This window comes from Erinaceus europaeus, chromosome X, assembly GCF_950295315.1.
Source record: "Erinaceus europaeus chromosome X, mEriEur2.1, whole genome shotgun sequence".
Taxonomy (NCBI): domain Eukaryota; kingdom Metazoa; phylum Chordata; class Mammalia; order Eulipotyphla; family Erinaceidae; genus Erinaceus; species Erinaceus europaeus.
In genome coordinates this window covers 80,729,725-80,747,403 of record NC_080185.1, presented here as the reverse complement: position 1 = coordinate 80,747,403, position 17,679 = coordinate 80,729,725, and the positions used below count along the sequence as shown (strand labels likewise).

General features: G+C 39.6%; 1 protein-coding gene across 1 annotated transcript in view; it reads left to right on the top strand.

The window, feature by feature from the left end:
- AR (androgen receptor) overlaps window positions 1-17,679 on the top strand; it is a 359,493-nt gene that overhangs the window by 216,095 nt on the left and 125,719 nt on the right. The window contains exon 2 of the mRNA XM_060183193.1: window positions 1,667-1,818. Coding sequence (XP_060039176.1) covers window positions 1,667-1,818 — 152 coding nt within the window. The remainder of the gene's footprint in view (window positions 1-1,666; window positions 1,819-17,679) is intronic.

Below are 17,679 nucleotides of genomic sequence, written 5' to 3'. Positions count from 1 at the left end.
CCCATTGTTAAGCTTAACTAGGTCAGCTGCAGTGGGCAAGTCTCACCTGCAATAACTGTTTCTAGCTGCAGTAAAGACAGTCAGCTACTAAAACCAGCCTGCCACACTATGTACTGGTCATTCCCCAGATTTGGAAGTTTCTGCTATTAGCTCCTTGAGTGTTGTCTCTGCTACCTTCTCCCCCTCCCCCATGTTCTTTCTAGAATTTAACTTATATTAACTTTTCTATTGATGTCTGATATTTCTTGTAATATAACCTTATTTTTATTACAATTCTTTCTTGTCTCTTTTTCATTTAAAGTATTGTCATCATTTGATCTTTGAATCCTGTTAGTCTTTCCACTACATGATTGTGTATACTTCTTTGCTTTATAAGTCACCACAAATTTAAGTCAATGTGTTCTTGGCAACCTGTATTTCTTTTCAATATTAAAAATTTTTTTTCCTTTAAATCATCAGTCTTTTACTTTAGTTATTATTGGATAGACAGAGAAAAATTGAGAGGGGAGGGGAAGATAGAGAGGTAGAGAGACAGAAAGACACCTTTAGCCCTACTTTACCACTCATGAAACTTTCATGCTGCACTTGGGAACCAGAGGCTTGAACCTGAGTTCTTATGCATTGTAATATGTGCATTTAGCCAGGTGTGCAACCACCTGGTCCCTAAATCATCAGTCTTTTTGATGAACATTTTATTTTCTTTCTCTATCTACTGAATCCAGATTTCTGTTTATGATGAGAATTTATAATTTATCTTATGTTATTCTGATGTGTCTTATCAATAGTTTCATTGGAAAGTCCTGCAACTTTACATATTTTGGGGGTTCTATTATGGCCTAATTTCCTCTTCTAGAAATGTAATTGTTAATGAGAGAGGGGAAGAGAACTAGAGCATCATTCTGGCACATGGGATGTCAAAGATGAAACTTTGTCTTTCTGACTTGGCTCACCTAACAAAATTCCTTCTAGCTCCATCCAAGATGGATCATAGAGGGTGGGTTTATTGTTCTTAATAGCTGTGTAGTATTGGGTAAATATACCAAAGCTTTCTCCTCCATTCATCTGTTGTTTGGCACATGGTTGCTTCTAGGTTTTAGTTATTATGAATTTTGCTGCTAAGAACATAGGTGTACATATCTTTGTGACTGGGTGTTAAGGAGTACTTAGGATATATCCTTAGGAGAGAAATTACTGGGTCATAAAGGGAGGTCTATTTCTAGCCTTGCAAATGTTCTCCAGACTGTTCTCTACAGAGGGTGGACCAATTTACATTCCCACCAGCAGTGTAAGAGGGATCTTTTGTAGCCACACTCTCTCCATCATTTGTTGCTGCTCTCATTTTTGATATATGCCATTCTCACGGGGGGTGAGGTGGTATCTCAATATTGTCTTTATTTACATTTCTCTGACAATCAATGATGTGGAGCAATTTTGAAGCTTCCTCTCTGCAGATGTGACTTGCAGTATTGAACCTGAATCTTTGCATGTGCACTCAACCAGATACACTTTTGCCTGGCGCTGAAAATTTGACTCCATGCTTACCTCAATTAATAAATTCATTATAATGATCTATACATGTAATTTACTCCTAAAGACCCCAGACTTCCACCCTTCTGTTTTTGCCTCCCGTTGACATGTGTTGCATTGTTTTCTTGTGTTTTTCCAGTTTGGAGACTGCCAGGGATCATGTTCTACCCATAGACTATTACTTTCCACCCCAGAAGACATGTTTGATCTGTGGGGATGAAGCTTCTGGCTGTCATTATGGAGCTCTAACTTGTGGAAGCTGCAAAGTTTTCTTTAAAAGAGCTGCAGAAGGTAACGGATCTTTCATACTTCTGTATTATTTTCCACCTATAGAGTTAGAACTATTCCAGGATCCAGTATTTTATCATTTAAGAAGGTCAAAGGAGTCAACGGTAGCACAGCAGGTTAAGCACATGTGGCATGAAGTGCAAGGACAGGTATAAGGATCCTGGTTCAAGCCCCCAGCTGCCCACCTGTAGAGGAGTCAGTTCATAGGTCATGAAGCATGTATGCAGGTATCTATCTTTCTCTCCCCCTTCTGTCTTCCCTTCCTCTCTCCATTTCTCTCTGTCCTATCCAAAAAAGACAACATCAATAACAAAAACAATAATAACTACAACAACAGTAAAAAAGGACAACTAAAGGGAAAATAAGTAAATAAAAGAAGGTCAGTGGGAGGGCCTTCCTAAAGAACCTAACAGCCTTAAGGAACAAGTTTTCTACAGTTACTGCCCCAATAATTTTAACACACTTGGTAGAAATGCAGGCAAAATATAGTCAAAGTGCAGATGGCTCTGGCTAGTGATTGGAGCTTGGTAGGTGAAGGGAATGTAAGAAATATTAGCCCCCACCCTTTAGGTGGGAACCAGGGACCTAAAGGTGGGTACATATGTATGGTAATATATGTGCTCAACAAAATAGCAGATATTTACTAGGCAGCTCTCTCCTCAGCCAATATTTTTTCTCTCTCTAAATAATATATATATATATATATATATATATATATATATATATATATTACTAGAATATATAATATATATGATTCTAGCCACTAGGCTAGAGAGATAGCATAATGACTATGCAAGAAGACTTTCACAGCTGAGGCACCAAGGTTTACATATTGAATGCCCAGTGCAAACATAAGCCAGGGCTAAGCAATGTTCTGGCTAATATATATATTCTGGTATATATATGGAAAAAAATCTAGTAACTGTTCCACTTCCATGGTTGCTAATCATTATTTTCTTGGAAATGAATCAACAATTCTATAGTGACTAACATTTTAAAGACAATTGTTTGTTGTATTGCACCAAAGTAAAGTATTCTGGGGTGGTGGTGGTGAGGGCATGATGGCAGAGGAGGACCTTGAGGAGGTCAAATTGTTATGTGGAAAACTGAGAAATGTTACACATGTATGAACTTCTGTATGTTACTGTCAACTGTAAACCATTAATCCCTTATAAAGAAAAATAAATGAAATATAAATTATTTGAAATATTTAATTTCCTTCTGCTGTATTACCCAGTAAAGTAAAATTCCATTACAGAGAAGCTAATAGTGGAGAAACTCCACTTGAGTGCCTAGCCTCTTTGCTGTGGAAGTTATGACTGTTCTTAATGAAGCCTTCCTGGCCTCAGCCCCCCAAAAGAAGTGACTATTTGGAAAACTTTCATTCTATGTAAGCAAGCACCTTTGTTTTCTATCTTCTTGGGGCCTCTTTGCACTCATATCTCTTAGGTAGATAAGTATCTATAGTGAGAAGATATATTTTTAATATCCTCTTCAGAGGCCTGCTTTCAGGCACATCTATTGTCAAATATCCCAAGTTGAGTTGCATCTTATATTTGATTTATGAGAGCTCAAGTCCTCATTCCTTACTTATTTAGCATGAAACAATATATATTCCCTCAGCCCATTCTTAAATCATATATAAATTCTAGTGTCGATGGTATGGCACTTTTTGGGAGCCAGGGCTATGGAGCAGCAGCAGCTGTGTTTCTCTCCTCTCCTCTCCTGGGTCCATTAGGAATACCAAAGGAGACTACCTGGGACCACAACAAGACAGGACTAGAACGGCTTCAGGAACCCAACAAATCACTGGTGAGTGCAACCCTGTGGCTCATGGACAGAGAGGAGCCTAGGGAGAGATTAAATGGCTGGTATCCAGTCGGCAGTTACCAGTTGAGACACTACCTCCAGTCTGTTTCACCAACAAAAAGATGGCAGATGAGAAGAGAGGAGAGGACTCCCCTAAGACTCACCAAATGTGACTCACCAAATGTTAGTCTCAATTTCTACTGCCCTCGGGATCTGGAGCAGTGTGGGGGGAGGCCCTGTGCTGACACCAGGAGACAGAGAAATAACCAGGAAACTCAGGAGAAGACCTGTACCTCAGTGGTCTAGCAGAGGGGCTGTGAGAGTCTCTTTGAATAACCACTGGATTATCTCTGCCCCACCCTGCTTTATCGCTTGGTCAATAGTCAGTGATTAAGCTAAGAAGCCTATTTACAATTTAAAAGCCCTAGGCTACCATAGCCTACAGGGAAGAAAAAGAACAAAAGAGGCTTTTAAGCCACTGAGCTCTCAGAAATTAAAATACAATTGAAACGATTCTCAATTTCCACAACTGTGAACCCTTTAATGACCTTAGATACAAGTCAATCCAGGCAAGAGTGATCAGTAATTTGAAAAGTACTGACAGAGGGACCTCATAACATACTATATGCAATGGTTAAACCAACAAGAAGAAATATTGGAGAAATGAACCAGGACAAGAGTCCAGCTAAAAACCCCCCAAAGGTTGAAGAACAAAATAATGACATCAACATCCAAATACTAATTAAGGAAATAATCACAGGAATGAGTAAAGAGTCTGAAAGAATTGTCATCAGAAATGCAGAAATAACAAATGAGACTCTGGAAGAAAACACTAATTATCTCAAGGTTCTTAGAGAGCTGAAAGCTGAAATAGCTGAGGTAAGAATACAACTAACTGAACAAGCTAAAGTAGTATCAGAACAAGGTAACAAATAAATGAACTCCAGAAAACAATAGAAGGAAGATAGAATAGAATAAATGAGGCTGAAGACAGAATTAGCTAGATCAAGGATGAACTAGAGACAACAAAAAGAAGTAAGAGATCTCAAAAAGAGATTAAGATATACTGAAAACAACAACAGAGGAATCCCAGGAAAAGCCATCTGGACCCCTGCACACTCTGACATCGCCCACTAGACAGCAGGACTACAATGGCACACTCCCCAAAACCCATGATATGACCTGACACGATCTGAAAAACCTGATTCACAGACTCCAAGGACAGACCTTTCTTACTGCCTGTCTTCCCTTCCTGCTTCTGCTTTTCCTGTCACGTTTTGGCAGTTCCAGTTCACTTTCTACAGAAAAGCAGAATTCCAGTGGCTGACCTTCCCCATGGAGATAGACGTGCAGCGTTTCATCCCCTGGCATTTCTTCCCATAGTCACCTACTTTGGACTGAGACTTCTATCAGACTTGCTGGTATACCCTTTGGACAATTTACACAATTTTACAGCAGTTTCCTTCCATTCACGCTGCTGATTTTTCAAAGACTGACTCGGAGTAATTCATAGACTTTGCAGACTGTTGCCTTGAAGATTATACAATGCCAAATAGCCCCTCCACTTGGCAGGCCATGCCCTCCCTCCTGCAGGTCCTGTCCTTTGAGGCAGGAAACACCCTTCCCCCATTACTAAGCCCTGCCCCCAGAGGCAGGGGACACCCCCAGAGACATAAAACTCCCCCTTGCGCAACAGCCTTCCCTTGGCATCACACTGGCTCTTACTGCTCCTCTACTTGTCCCTTCCTGTTTTGTTATAGCATTCAGGTTTATGCCCAAAAGGTTTCTGCTCACCCCTACACTACAATTTCTCTGTAACAGAGTCTTTTACAGACATTGAACCATCCTAATGCGATGACTAGATAAAAAATAAAAATAGATGTAGAAATACCGTAAAGAGATGGTAGAGCCTGGCAGAGCTTAATCTATGAGATGAGTCCCTCCAGGTAAGTTTCTCTCTCTATGTGAGCACAGGGTGGACACATAAATCTCACAATGTTGGCGGCCATGTAAGTCTTTCTTCCCCCACAAAAACATCCTACATCTTCCCACCTGAGCTTGGCATTCCTTAAAAAACATTTAAGCCTGCTCCACTCTAAATTTCCTATACTGTGGCCATTAGGTAAAAAGAAAGGGGGAGATGCTGTGCAGATGTCCCCTCAGGCTAGTGCCAGTTCCTGAGAGAGGTGGGACGTTCTCAGAGTGCCTGTTCTGCCATGTTGTCCCCTCAGGCTAGTGCCAGTTCCTACGAGAGTTAATACTATATTCTCAAAGTGCCCTTCCCAACCAATCCTGTCCTGGCTCATCACTCCCAGTTTTTGCCCTATAAAGTCCTTCTTCTTCCACCCCCCTCTCTCTTGCCTGCTCTCTTGCCTACTCTCTTGTCCACTTTTCACTTTGGTGATTAGACGCAGGGAAGGTTGCTGCGCTAGGCGGCCATCTTGGCTAGCTCCACTTGGCCCAAACCACTGCGCTCTCACCCAACTCCAAGGTACCTGTGCGAATAAAAAATTGTGTTCCCTCTCCGCTCCGGATCTCCTCTCTCTCTTTCTCTCTGCTTCGCAGCCAACAGTTGTCAGAGAAATGCAAATAAAGACAAAAATGAGATACCACTTCATGCTTGTGAGAATGTCATACATCAGAAAATATAACAGCAGCAAATGCTGGGGGTCTAAGGAACATTTCTGCACTGCTGATGGGAATGTAAATTGGTCCAACCTCTGTGGAGAACAGTCTGGAGAACTCTCAAAAGGCTAGAAATGGACCTACCCTATAATCCTGAAATTCCTCTCTTAGGGATATAGCCTAAGGACTCCAAAACATCCATCCAAAAGATCTGTGTACTACTATGTTCTTAGCATCACAATTTGTAATAGCCAAAATCTGGAAGCAACCCAGGTGTCCAACAACAGATGAGTAACTGAGCAAGTTGTGGTATTTACATACAATGGAATACTACTCAGCTATAAAAAATGGTGACTTCACCATTTTCAGCCAATCTTGGATGCACCTTGAAAAATTCATGTTAAGTGAAATAAGTCAAACAGAAGGATGAATATGGGATGATCTCACTCTCTCGCAGAAGTTGAAAAACAAGATCAGAAGAGAATGCACAAATAGAACCTGAACTGGAATTGGCATGTTGCACCAAAGTAAAAGACTCTGGGGTGGGTGGGTGGGGGAGAATACAGGTCCAAAAAGGATGACAGAAAACCTATTGGCGGTTGAATGGAAAACTGGGAAATACGCATGTACAATCTATTGTATTTTCTGTCGAATGTAAAACATTAATTCCCTAATAAAGAAATAAAATATAATAATATAAAATAAAATAAATTATAGTGTCACCTCCCTATCATTTACTTTGATTTTAATCATCCTATACACCTTATTCACTCTCCATTCTGAACTGATTCCTTCTCAAAAAGATACTGATGAACAGTCTCTAGACAAAGGCTGACCTGAGATCACATATATTTTTTAAATTGTATTAGTGATTTCATAATTATTAGCAAGATTGTACAATAACATGGTACAATTCTGTATCCTACTCCATACTTTAGAAGTTTCCTTATTCTTTATACATCTGTGATTATGGACCAAAATTCTTTATGGGATGCAGAAGGTGGAATTTCCAGCTTCTATAATTGCTTCTCTGCTGAACACGAACATTTCAAGTCAATCTATATCCCCATCCTGTTTATATCTTTCCCTAGTGGGATAGGCCTCTATTGAGGTGAGGTCATCTGCCTGGGGAATTCAGGATGGCAGCAAAGTAGAATCTGCAACTTGATGGCAGAAATGAGGAAAGGTATAAGGGAGGACAATTTTTAAACAAACTGGAACCTAACAGTAAGAATAGAGAAGCTAAAACTAAGGGTTTTGTGTGGAATGAAGCTAAGAAGTCAATTTTAGGTATATTCCAAGGGGCCCATGACTTAAGTAAATTTTGGCTGAGCCCAATAGTTAGCATGCAGGTGGACTAAAATTATTGTCTTGGAAGTTGGTGTCAGAGTTGACAATAGGACTAGAAAACTGGGTTAGGGTAGAGAGTAGCTCCCAAATATGAAGAAAGTATATAAATACCATTAACTGTAAACCACATCAAACTGACCTAGAGCCCATATTTATTAGCACAAAAGCCCATCTAACCTCTGCATCCCTTTCAGTCTAAGTTCACAGTTCATGATCATAGCTAGGAAAATTCTAGGCTGCACTCATTTCAGGACCAGTGTTCATCGAGTGGCAGAGCAAGGTGACCCATTCTCCCTTCAGCAAGGAGGTAAAAGTCCTGTAGAGGCCCACAAGAGGGCTTATGATGGTGATCCTTATGCAAGTCACCAGGGATTGTGGAAGAGAGGGATATATTTGTAGTCTAGTCCCATTATATTTATGTGGGGATCCAAGAAATTCCTGACTAGAGTCCCAGATGATGGGGTGGTCTGGTAGTGACCAAAAAAGACCATCATTAAAGTTTTCCTGTCTCTTGCCCTATTCAGCTTTTGTAGTCCGTACTTTATTGACAAGGTTAGATTTAGAGTGATTGAGGGATGTGACATAGGAAGTATGTAAGGAGTGTATCTAGGTCTAAGTAGAAACTATTTGATTGTACTTTATGGTGTCTTTTTTAGGTTTCTACTTGCTGCAATTATTGAGTCTAAGTCTACACAATGCAGACTATTGAGTGTTTTTACTTTAAGTTATACATTTTCCCCTGACTTATGGATACATGTACACATGTACCCTATCCCTTATACCTGTTTCGAGGTTCTCTAACTTTGTTAAGAAGTGTACCATTTGAAATGGAACTAGGAAGTACCATGTGTTACAAAACATTTCACCAGAATGTTGGAGCAGGTGATTGGCATCTCAGGCTGGCATCTTTGGATACAGTCCAAAATGAAACAAGGCATGGTGGCACTGGTTGTGTTGATTTGGTAGAGGTCAGCAGATGGAGTATCAAATGGTAGGGGGTCAAGAGAAGCATGAAGAAATACAAGTAAAGTCCCAGAAGTTCTAGTACTGAAAACATATCTATGCTTATATGTATGACAAATACTCACCGATGTCCATACTTTCCAGAAAGGAAGTACTTACTACCAAGACTTGTTGCTTTACTGTCAGTGGTTCTGGAACACTAAGTTTAAATTATGAACAAAAAAGGCAGTTCCTGAGGTGTGGGCTAAAAACCTTTTTTTTTCACTTTTTTTTTATTATTATTTAAGAAAGGAGACATTAAGAAAACCATAGGATAGGAGGGGTACAACTCCACACAATTCCCACCACCCAAACTCCCATCCCCATCCCATCCCATCCCATCCCATCCCCAAAAGCTTTCCCATTCTCTATCCCTCTGGGAGCATGGACCCAGGGTCCTCCTGGGTTGCAGAAGGTAGAAGGTCTGGCTTCTGTAATTGCTTCCCCTCTGAACATGGGCATTGACTGGCCGATCCATACTCCCAGTCTGCCTCTCTCTTTCCCTAGTAGGGTGGGTCTCTGGGGAAGTTGGGCTCCAGGACACATTAGTGGGGTCTTCAGTCCAGGGAAGCCTGACCGGCATCCTGATGGAATCCAGAACCTAGTGGCTGTAAAGAGAGTTAGCATACAAAGCCAAACAAATTGTTGAGCAATCATGGACCCAAAGGTTGGGATAGTGGAGATGAAGTGTTGGGGGCTACTCAGGGTGGGGGTGGGATGGGACATAGTCTTTTGGTGGTGGGAATGGTGTTTATGTACACTCCTATTAAAGTGTAGTCATATAAATCACTATTTAATTGATATGAGAGGGGGGAAATTGTATGTCTCGAACTTTTTAAAACACAGACGGAGTCTTTTAATATATAGGTTGAGTTTTTGATATGGGGACTCTCTCAAAAGCCTAGACCAAGTAGATCATAAGCAACCGGTGGCACAGCTATGTACAAGATACTGGGTATTATACAGCAAACCCTAACAAAGGGACTTTTCAAAGTTAACACAATAACCAAATAATGTGATGATGACAATAACTATCCATTGTCTTCTTGAACCCTAAGACAGCAGGAACCTCACATTTCCACTATAGAGCCTATATTTCCCCCAGTCCTAGAACCTTAGGGTGGGGCCCACTTTCCCACATACTTCTCCCAATTCATATCAAATAATATTGCATCCGCCAATCCCAACCTAATCAATGCAACGATTGCCACCTCAACATGCTTCACCTCAGACTGTGTCCGGAGACTTCGGGTGTGGAATGACAAGCCTTCAGCTTCATCACTTGGGTGAGACCCTTCCTTTCATAGTGTTCTCTAATTCCATCCCAGGTGGTTCAATTCCTAAAAAAAAAAAGTCCCAAAAACTAGATATAGACCAGGTTCTGTGAGATAGAGCATATGTTCACATGTATCCATAAACTAGGGCAAAATATATACCTGAAAGCTAAAAACCTTTATGGTAGCCTTTAAAGTGACAGGACTATAGGCCATAGCAACAGAAGTACCACCAGGAATTTCTGGCACATAAAGAAAACATAAGTATTATGTATTCTATGACTTGTATTCTGTTTTATAGATGACAATTAGAATGATGGTTTTCATCATCTTAATAAGATGGTAGGGTCACGTAAGAAAGTAACAGCAACAAAAGTTTTATATGTTTGTCACCATAGTAAGAAGTAGTTAACTAATATTTGTTATTATTTAAAACATACAGTAAGTTCCACCTATATCCCTGAGAAAATCATTATGTATACTGAACTAATATGAGGTCCAGGGTCCCAAACTACAAGGTACAGAGGACTGCCTTTCTTTCTTAAAAGTGTTAATTAAGATGGACTTTCAGAAAAGTAAGTAAGGGGAATCTCCAAATACTTCATATTGCCATAAATTTCTCCAGTGAGAACCTGCCTCTTCCCAACAGTTTGTCATATGCTGGGTATAGTCAACCAATTCAGAGCTAGTGAATCAGCAGTCCCAGAGATTCTAGCAATACTATACATAATCAGATAGAAAGAAAATTTAACTGAAGAGAAAATTCAGTATTTATGCTGTTTCTGGGTTTTAAAAATCTGGCACCAATATTTACTGTTTTCAGAAATCAGCAGAAATGATAAACTAGATTTTGTAAGGGAATTTTTTTTCTGTATAATACATTCCACATGAGAGTTTTCTGCAAAAGTTAGAGCAAAAGGAAGGAAAGAGATAGAAGGGAAAATAGCAGGTTTAGCCATGTAAAGCACCAGTGTGATGTAGATCTTGGGTTATTTGAAAAATAAGAATAAGCAGATGGGGAATAATAACTCAAATTATAGAAAACCTGGAAATCTAGCAAGATCTCAAAATGCTTCAAACTCTAACACTGAAAGTGAAACTATGCTGAATAATCATGGCCCTGGATCCTAGAGGGGTCATAATGGCCACTCTCTAAAGCCTAGCCTGGTCAGAAATATCACTTTTGATGGATCATGAGAGACTCAGTGAATCAGATGTGTACATTTTATTCGAAAGAAATTAAGTAGGGGGTTGGGTGGTAGTGCAGAGGGTTAAACACACATGGCCCAAAGCACAGGACCCGCACAAGGATCCAGTTCAAGCTCCCAGCTTTCCACCTGCAGGAAAGTTGCTTCACAAGCAGTGAAGCAGGTCTGCAGGTGTCTGTCTTTCTCTTCCCCTCCTCTCTCGATTTCTCTCTGTTCTATCCAGCAACAAGGACATCAATAACAATAATAATAACCACAACATCCATAAAACAACAAGGACAACAAAAAAGGAAAAAAAATAGCCTCCAGGAGCAGTGGATTCATGGTGCAGGGACCAAGCCCCAGCAATAACCCTGGAGGCAAAAAAAGAAAGAAAGAAAGGTAATTATATACAGACACAGACTTTAGTTAGTGAAAATCAGATATGCACAGACACATGAAGATAACAGAAAGTGTGTGACAGCCCCCCCCCCCGCACACACAACTGAATTCCTTATTTATTCCTAGTCTTTTCTTTAATTTAAGAAAGAATTAATTAACAAAACCATAGGGTAGGAGGGGTACAACTCCACACAATTCCCACCACCCAATCTCCATATCCCACCCCCTCCCCTGATAGCTTTCCCATTTTCTATCCCTCTGGGAGCATGGACCCAGGGTCATTGTGGGTTGCAGAAGGTAGTAGGTCTGGCTTCTGTAATTGCTTCTTCGCTGAACATGGGCGTTGACTGGTCGGTCCATACTCCCAGTCTGCCTCTCTCTTTCCCTAGTAGGGTGGGGCTCTGGGGAAGCTGAGCTCCAGGACACATTGGTGGGGTCTTCAATCCAGGGAAGCCTGGCCAGCATCCTGATGGGATCTGGAACCTGGTGACTGAAAAGAGAGTTAACATACGAAGCCAAACAAATTGTTGAGCAATCATGGACCCAAAGCTTGGGATAGTGGAGAGGAAGTGTTATGGAGGTACTCACTGCAAACTCTAGTGTACTTCTGCTTTCAGGTATATATTTTGCACTAGTTTACGGATACGTGTGAACATATGCTCTCTCTCACAGAAACTGGTATATATCTAGGTTTGGGGACTTCGTTAGAAAGTGAACCACCTGAGATGAAATTAAAGTATACTATGAAAGGAAAGGTCTCACCCGAGTAATGAAGTTGAATTCCTTATTTATTCCTAGTCTTAATCCCACCTGGAGCCAGCTTCACATCAGTCTGTTGAAATCACTTGCCTTTTTTTATTATTTATTTATAAAAAATAAACACTGACAAAACCACAGGATAAGAGGTGTGCAACTCCACACAGTTTCCACCACCAGAACTCCGTATCCCATCCCCTCCCTTGATAGCTTTCCTATTCTTTAACCCTCTGGGAGTATGGACTCAAGGTCATTTTGGAATGTAGAAGGTTGAAGGTCTGGCTTCTGTAATTGCTTCCCCGCTGAACGTGTGTGTTGACAGGTCTATTCATACTCCCATCCTCCTCTTTCCCTAGTGGGGTGGAGTTCTGGGGAATCAGAGCTCCAGGACACATTGATGGGGTTGTTTGTCCAGGGAAGTCTTGTTGGGATCATGCTAACATTTGGAACATCAATAGGACCTTTGTTTAGCCTTTCTGTAGTACCTACCCCACCTCCACCCCTACTCACTCAAGTGCTCTTTTTTTTCTTTTCTTCCTCTGTAGGAGAAACAAAATGTCCCTAGCTTTAAGCAGTACCAGTGGAACTGTTAACTGGACACCAGTTTGTGAAATTTTAAGATTTCAAGGGAACAGACAGTGGTGCACCTGGTTGAGTACACATGTTAAAATGCACAAAGACCTGGGTTTAAGCCTCCAGTCCCCACCTGCATGAGGGAAGCTTCACAGGCAGTGATGCAGAGTCCCTCTCTATATATAGCTTTCCTAACCTCTATGTTTCTCTCTGTCCTATCAAATCAGTGAATAAATAAAAATAAAAATAAATTAAAAGATAGATTTAAATGATATAGTTTCACATTTCACCTGCCAAAAAACTTCTGATCCTCTCCCAATCCACCATAAATCTCACAATTTTTATATGAGATTGATAAGAGAAAATTTTTATATAAGATTGCCTGTTTGTTTCATTTATCTGTATTCACATATGAGAAAAAACAGCCATTAGTTGTCTTTCACCTCTTTACTTATTCCCTTTAGATAAAAACAGAGAAGCAAAGAGATAATTAAAAAGACCATAGCACAAAAGTTTATGTTGTTGTGTTGGAAACTGGGCTCAGTCCTGTGTCAAGGACATGAAAAAGCAGCTCTCTGTCAAAGAGCTATTTTTCTGGCTCTCTTTAATTATTTCACTAAGCATAATCACTTTACTTATTTTTTTTAAATAAGTGCCTTTGAGTTCATGGAGCTAGATGTTCTTGATTATTTGAAATATGCAAAAACACCCATATATTTCAGCAAAGATAAAAATCTCTTGGTTCCCTTGAGATATAAAGTCTAAGTCCTAGTATTAAGACCTTTAAGGAGCAAAAGTGTTTAAAAAATAAATTCAAAAATTACCTCTAAAAGATATATTAGAAGCTGGGCTGTGGTGTACCTTGTAGATCACATACGCATGAGTACCTCATACATGAGAACCAGCAAATAAACACTGGAGGGAAAAGTTTTTTTTTTAATTACTATTTATAAAAAGGAAATACTTACAAAACCATAGGATAAGAGGGGTACAACTCTACACTGTTCCCACCACCAGAACTCTGTATCCAACCCCCTCCCCTGATAGCTTTCCTATTCTTTAACCCTCTGGGAGTATAGACCCAGGGGCATTATGGGGTGCAGAAGGTGGAAGGTCTGGCTTCTGTAATTGCTTCTTCACTGAACATGGGCTTTGGCAGGTTGAACCATACTCCCTGCCTGTGTCTCTCTCTTTCCCTAGTGAGGCAGGGCTTTGGGGAAGCAGGGTGGAGGGAAAAGTTTAAGTAATAAAATTGTATTTATTGACAGAGAGGACATATTATACCCTCTAATATATGCAGTGGCTAGGATAAAGTACTTGTACAAGTCCAGTTCTGACTCACCTTCCCAATCAAAAGCCGTGTGTGTGTGTGTGTGTGTGTGTGTGTGTGTGTGTGTGTGTGTGTGTGTGTTCTTTATCCTCCCATCAGTAAAACTGGGTGGTTGGAGCATACTGTCAGGATTGGCTCTACTTGAAGGCAGTTTTTTTTTCTTAAATTTATTTATACCTAAAATACATAGACACACATATATGTTTATAGACATATATAGCCAAATCTGAAATTTTACTAGTACAGAGTTAGACTATACCTGTATTTGAATATTGTCTAAGATAGAAAGAAAGGTTTTTTTCTTGTAACCCATTGAGGACATTTATTGATTTGATCTTTTACACATTTAAAATGCATTTTTATTGCCCAGATAATAAACACCTGTCTTAGAAAGAGTGTGAGCATATATTTTCTCTTCCTCGTTTGCTCATCAGTTAATTCATGCTGTGTATTCAGAGTTTTGATTACAACTTTATTTGTGGTTTAGAACTCTCTGGACTGGGTACAATATATAAAATTCTGGCAAATAGGGCTGGATAGTGACACACCTGGTTGAGTGCTCATGTTATAATGCACAAGGATCGGGTTTTGAGCACTAAGTCCTACCTGCAGGGGGATAGCTTCACAAGTAGTGATGCAGGGATGCAGATGTCTCTCTCCCTCTTTATCTCCCTCTTCCCTCTCAATTTATGACTGTCCCTATCCAGTAAATAAATAAAGATAATGATAAACATTTTGACAATATGACAGATATTCAGTTTTGACTTTGGTACATCACAAAGTATGAAGATTTAACATCATTGTTCCAAGCCTCAAGTACAGAATCAATTTAACCTGGTCATATTTTCCTGTGAAAGAAGAAGAGAAAATGTTATATGTTTTCATAGTTAGTATTGCTGTGACTGTAAAGTGAGAATAAGATGACTCAGGGAAGGAGCTGCTTGTTTTGAGGGGGAAATTGTTACCAGGTCCAAGATTTAAAATAAAATCTTCTGAGTAGAGACGTAGTAACATTGTGTGTATTTGTACATTGTGTGTAGTTTAGTGGATTGTCTAGGTTAAAAACAGGCAGGAATATTCATGCTCAAAATTCAGAGGGTCCAAGTTCAATCCTTGGCACTACAGTGTGCCAAAACTGAGCAGTGCTCTTGTAAAAAAAAAAAAAATCCAAACAAGCAAACAAAACAGTCAGCTAACTAGTGGTAGTATAAATGGGGAGGTGAAAAGGGAAGGCATATAGGATGCTACCTGACAGGTTAGTAAGTCAACTAAAGAAACTAATGTAGTAGTGTGTGTAGATAGAATAATGGTTATGCAAAGAGACTCTCGTTCCTGACACTTCTGAGTCCCAAATTCAATCCCCTGCACCACAGTAAGCCAGACCTGTGCAGTGCTCTGGTGTTTCTTTCTGTGTCTTTCTCTCTCTGCATCTCTCTCAAAAATAAAATAAATTAAATACTTTGAAAAAAAGAAAGAAACTGATGTCTACATGCAGCATTAGGGGCTTGAAAGGCTTTTTGTTGTGTGGCTCTGTTATATGTCAACTTTCTCTGTTAAAAAATAAAGGAGTAAACAATATTTTTGCTTTTGCTTTTTTAATTGCGAAACACTAAAGCATCACTATGACATTTTATGTTGTGCCAGGAACCCAACACAGTGTCTTACATATATAAGATACACATTCTATATGTTAACCACCTGTCCAACCTATACCCTTGATATTTTAAAAATATTAAAAATATTCCTCATCTTAGTTATTTTGTGACATGTGACACCTCAGCCAATTGCAAATACTTTCATTACTAGTTCAGTAAACATATATATATATATGTATATGTATATATATGTATATATATGCCTATATCCACTTTTAGTTTTATGTCATGTAATTTCCAAAAATCCTAGCTTTCATTATCTTAAAAGTTAATTTTCATATGGAAATATAAAAAGTTGATAAAATGCTCAAGGAATGGACTGGGTTAAAGCTCAGAACCTTAAGATTCCCTCTCTCTCTGGATTTATGACCATGACTGAATAGCTTATTATTATTATTATTATTTTCCATTTCCTCATGTGTGATGTCAGAATATATCTACTTCATCATGTTTCAAAGAGGGTTAATTAATTCATTATGTTCAGTGTGTGCTCAAGAATTTACTATTTTTCAGAGATTTTCTAGTAAAACGTTTGAAAGTGCCCATCTATTTGTTTCGTACACATGGAGCACTGTTTGATACACATCATAAAACTGAAACTTTAGTTTACATTCCAAACTCAAAGAATTACACCATCCTCACTAATGTTTACAATATGTCCCAATTTGGTATCCTTGGCAAATTTTATGTAAGTATAGCTTTGATTTTCTCTCCTGCCCCAAAGTTTGTGAGAGAAGAAATTTAAATGAACCCCTACTAAAGTCTTTCTGTTTTTTAAACTCACTCTTTTCCACCTCAAATTATATGGAATTGAATGTTGCATTTTTATTATATTGTCGTTGTTATTGTTGGAGCCAGGGCCTCACACATGCAGTTTCAAGCTTCCAGGCCACTTGATCTTCCAGATAGAGAGTGTATATGAAGGGAAACAACATAACACCAGCTCTTTCCCTGGTATTATGGCACGTCCCATGTGTACTAGGGCTGAAACCTAGACTATGCTAATTGTAAGGCATATACCTGTATGCCTAACCCACTAAGTTCCCTGTCCATGAATATTCTTTTGTGGAATTATGTGGAGACTTTAGGGTGTGTGTGTGTGTGTGTGTGTGTGTGTGTGTGTGTGTGTGTGTGTATGAGTTTGTGTGTGTCTTCTTCACTGTATACCATTTTTAAAGAAGTTTGATTTTCTAGGAGTAGCTGCCGACAGTCAGCAGAACCTTGACCAGATGTATTTGTTCAAGTAATTCACTCAAACTGATAAGGGTAACCCTAAAGATAGTTCCACAAAGTCTTGATATTTTTTTTATTTAAGAAAGGAGACATTAACAAAACCATAGAATAAGAGGGGTACAGTTCCGCACAATTCCCATGACCTGATCTCCGTATCCCATCCCCTCCCCTGATAGCCTTCCCATTCTCTATCTCTCTGGGAGTATGGATCCAGGGTCGTTGTGGGTTGCAGAGGGTGGAAGGTCTGGCTTCTGTAATTGCTTCCCCGCTGAACATGGGTGTTGACTGGTCAGTCCATAGTCCCAGTCTGCCTCTCTCTTTCCATAGTAGGGTGGGGCTCTGAGGAAGTGGAGCTCCAGTACACATTGATGGGGTCGTCTGTCCAGGGAAGTCTGGTCAACATCTTGCTGGCATCTGGAACCTGGTGGCTGAAAAGAGAGTTAATATACAAAGCCAAACAAATTGTTGAACAATCATGGACCTAAAGATTTTAATAGGGCAGATGAGGTGTTCGGGGGTATTCCCTGCATTCTCTTGTGTACTTTGGCTTTCAGGTATACATTTTTCCCCTAGTTTATGGGCATGGGTGTTATTTTTTTAATTATTATTTATAAAAAGGAAAGACTGACAAAAGCCATAGAGGGGTACAACTCCACAAAATTCCCACC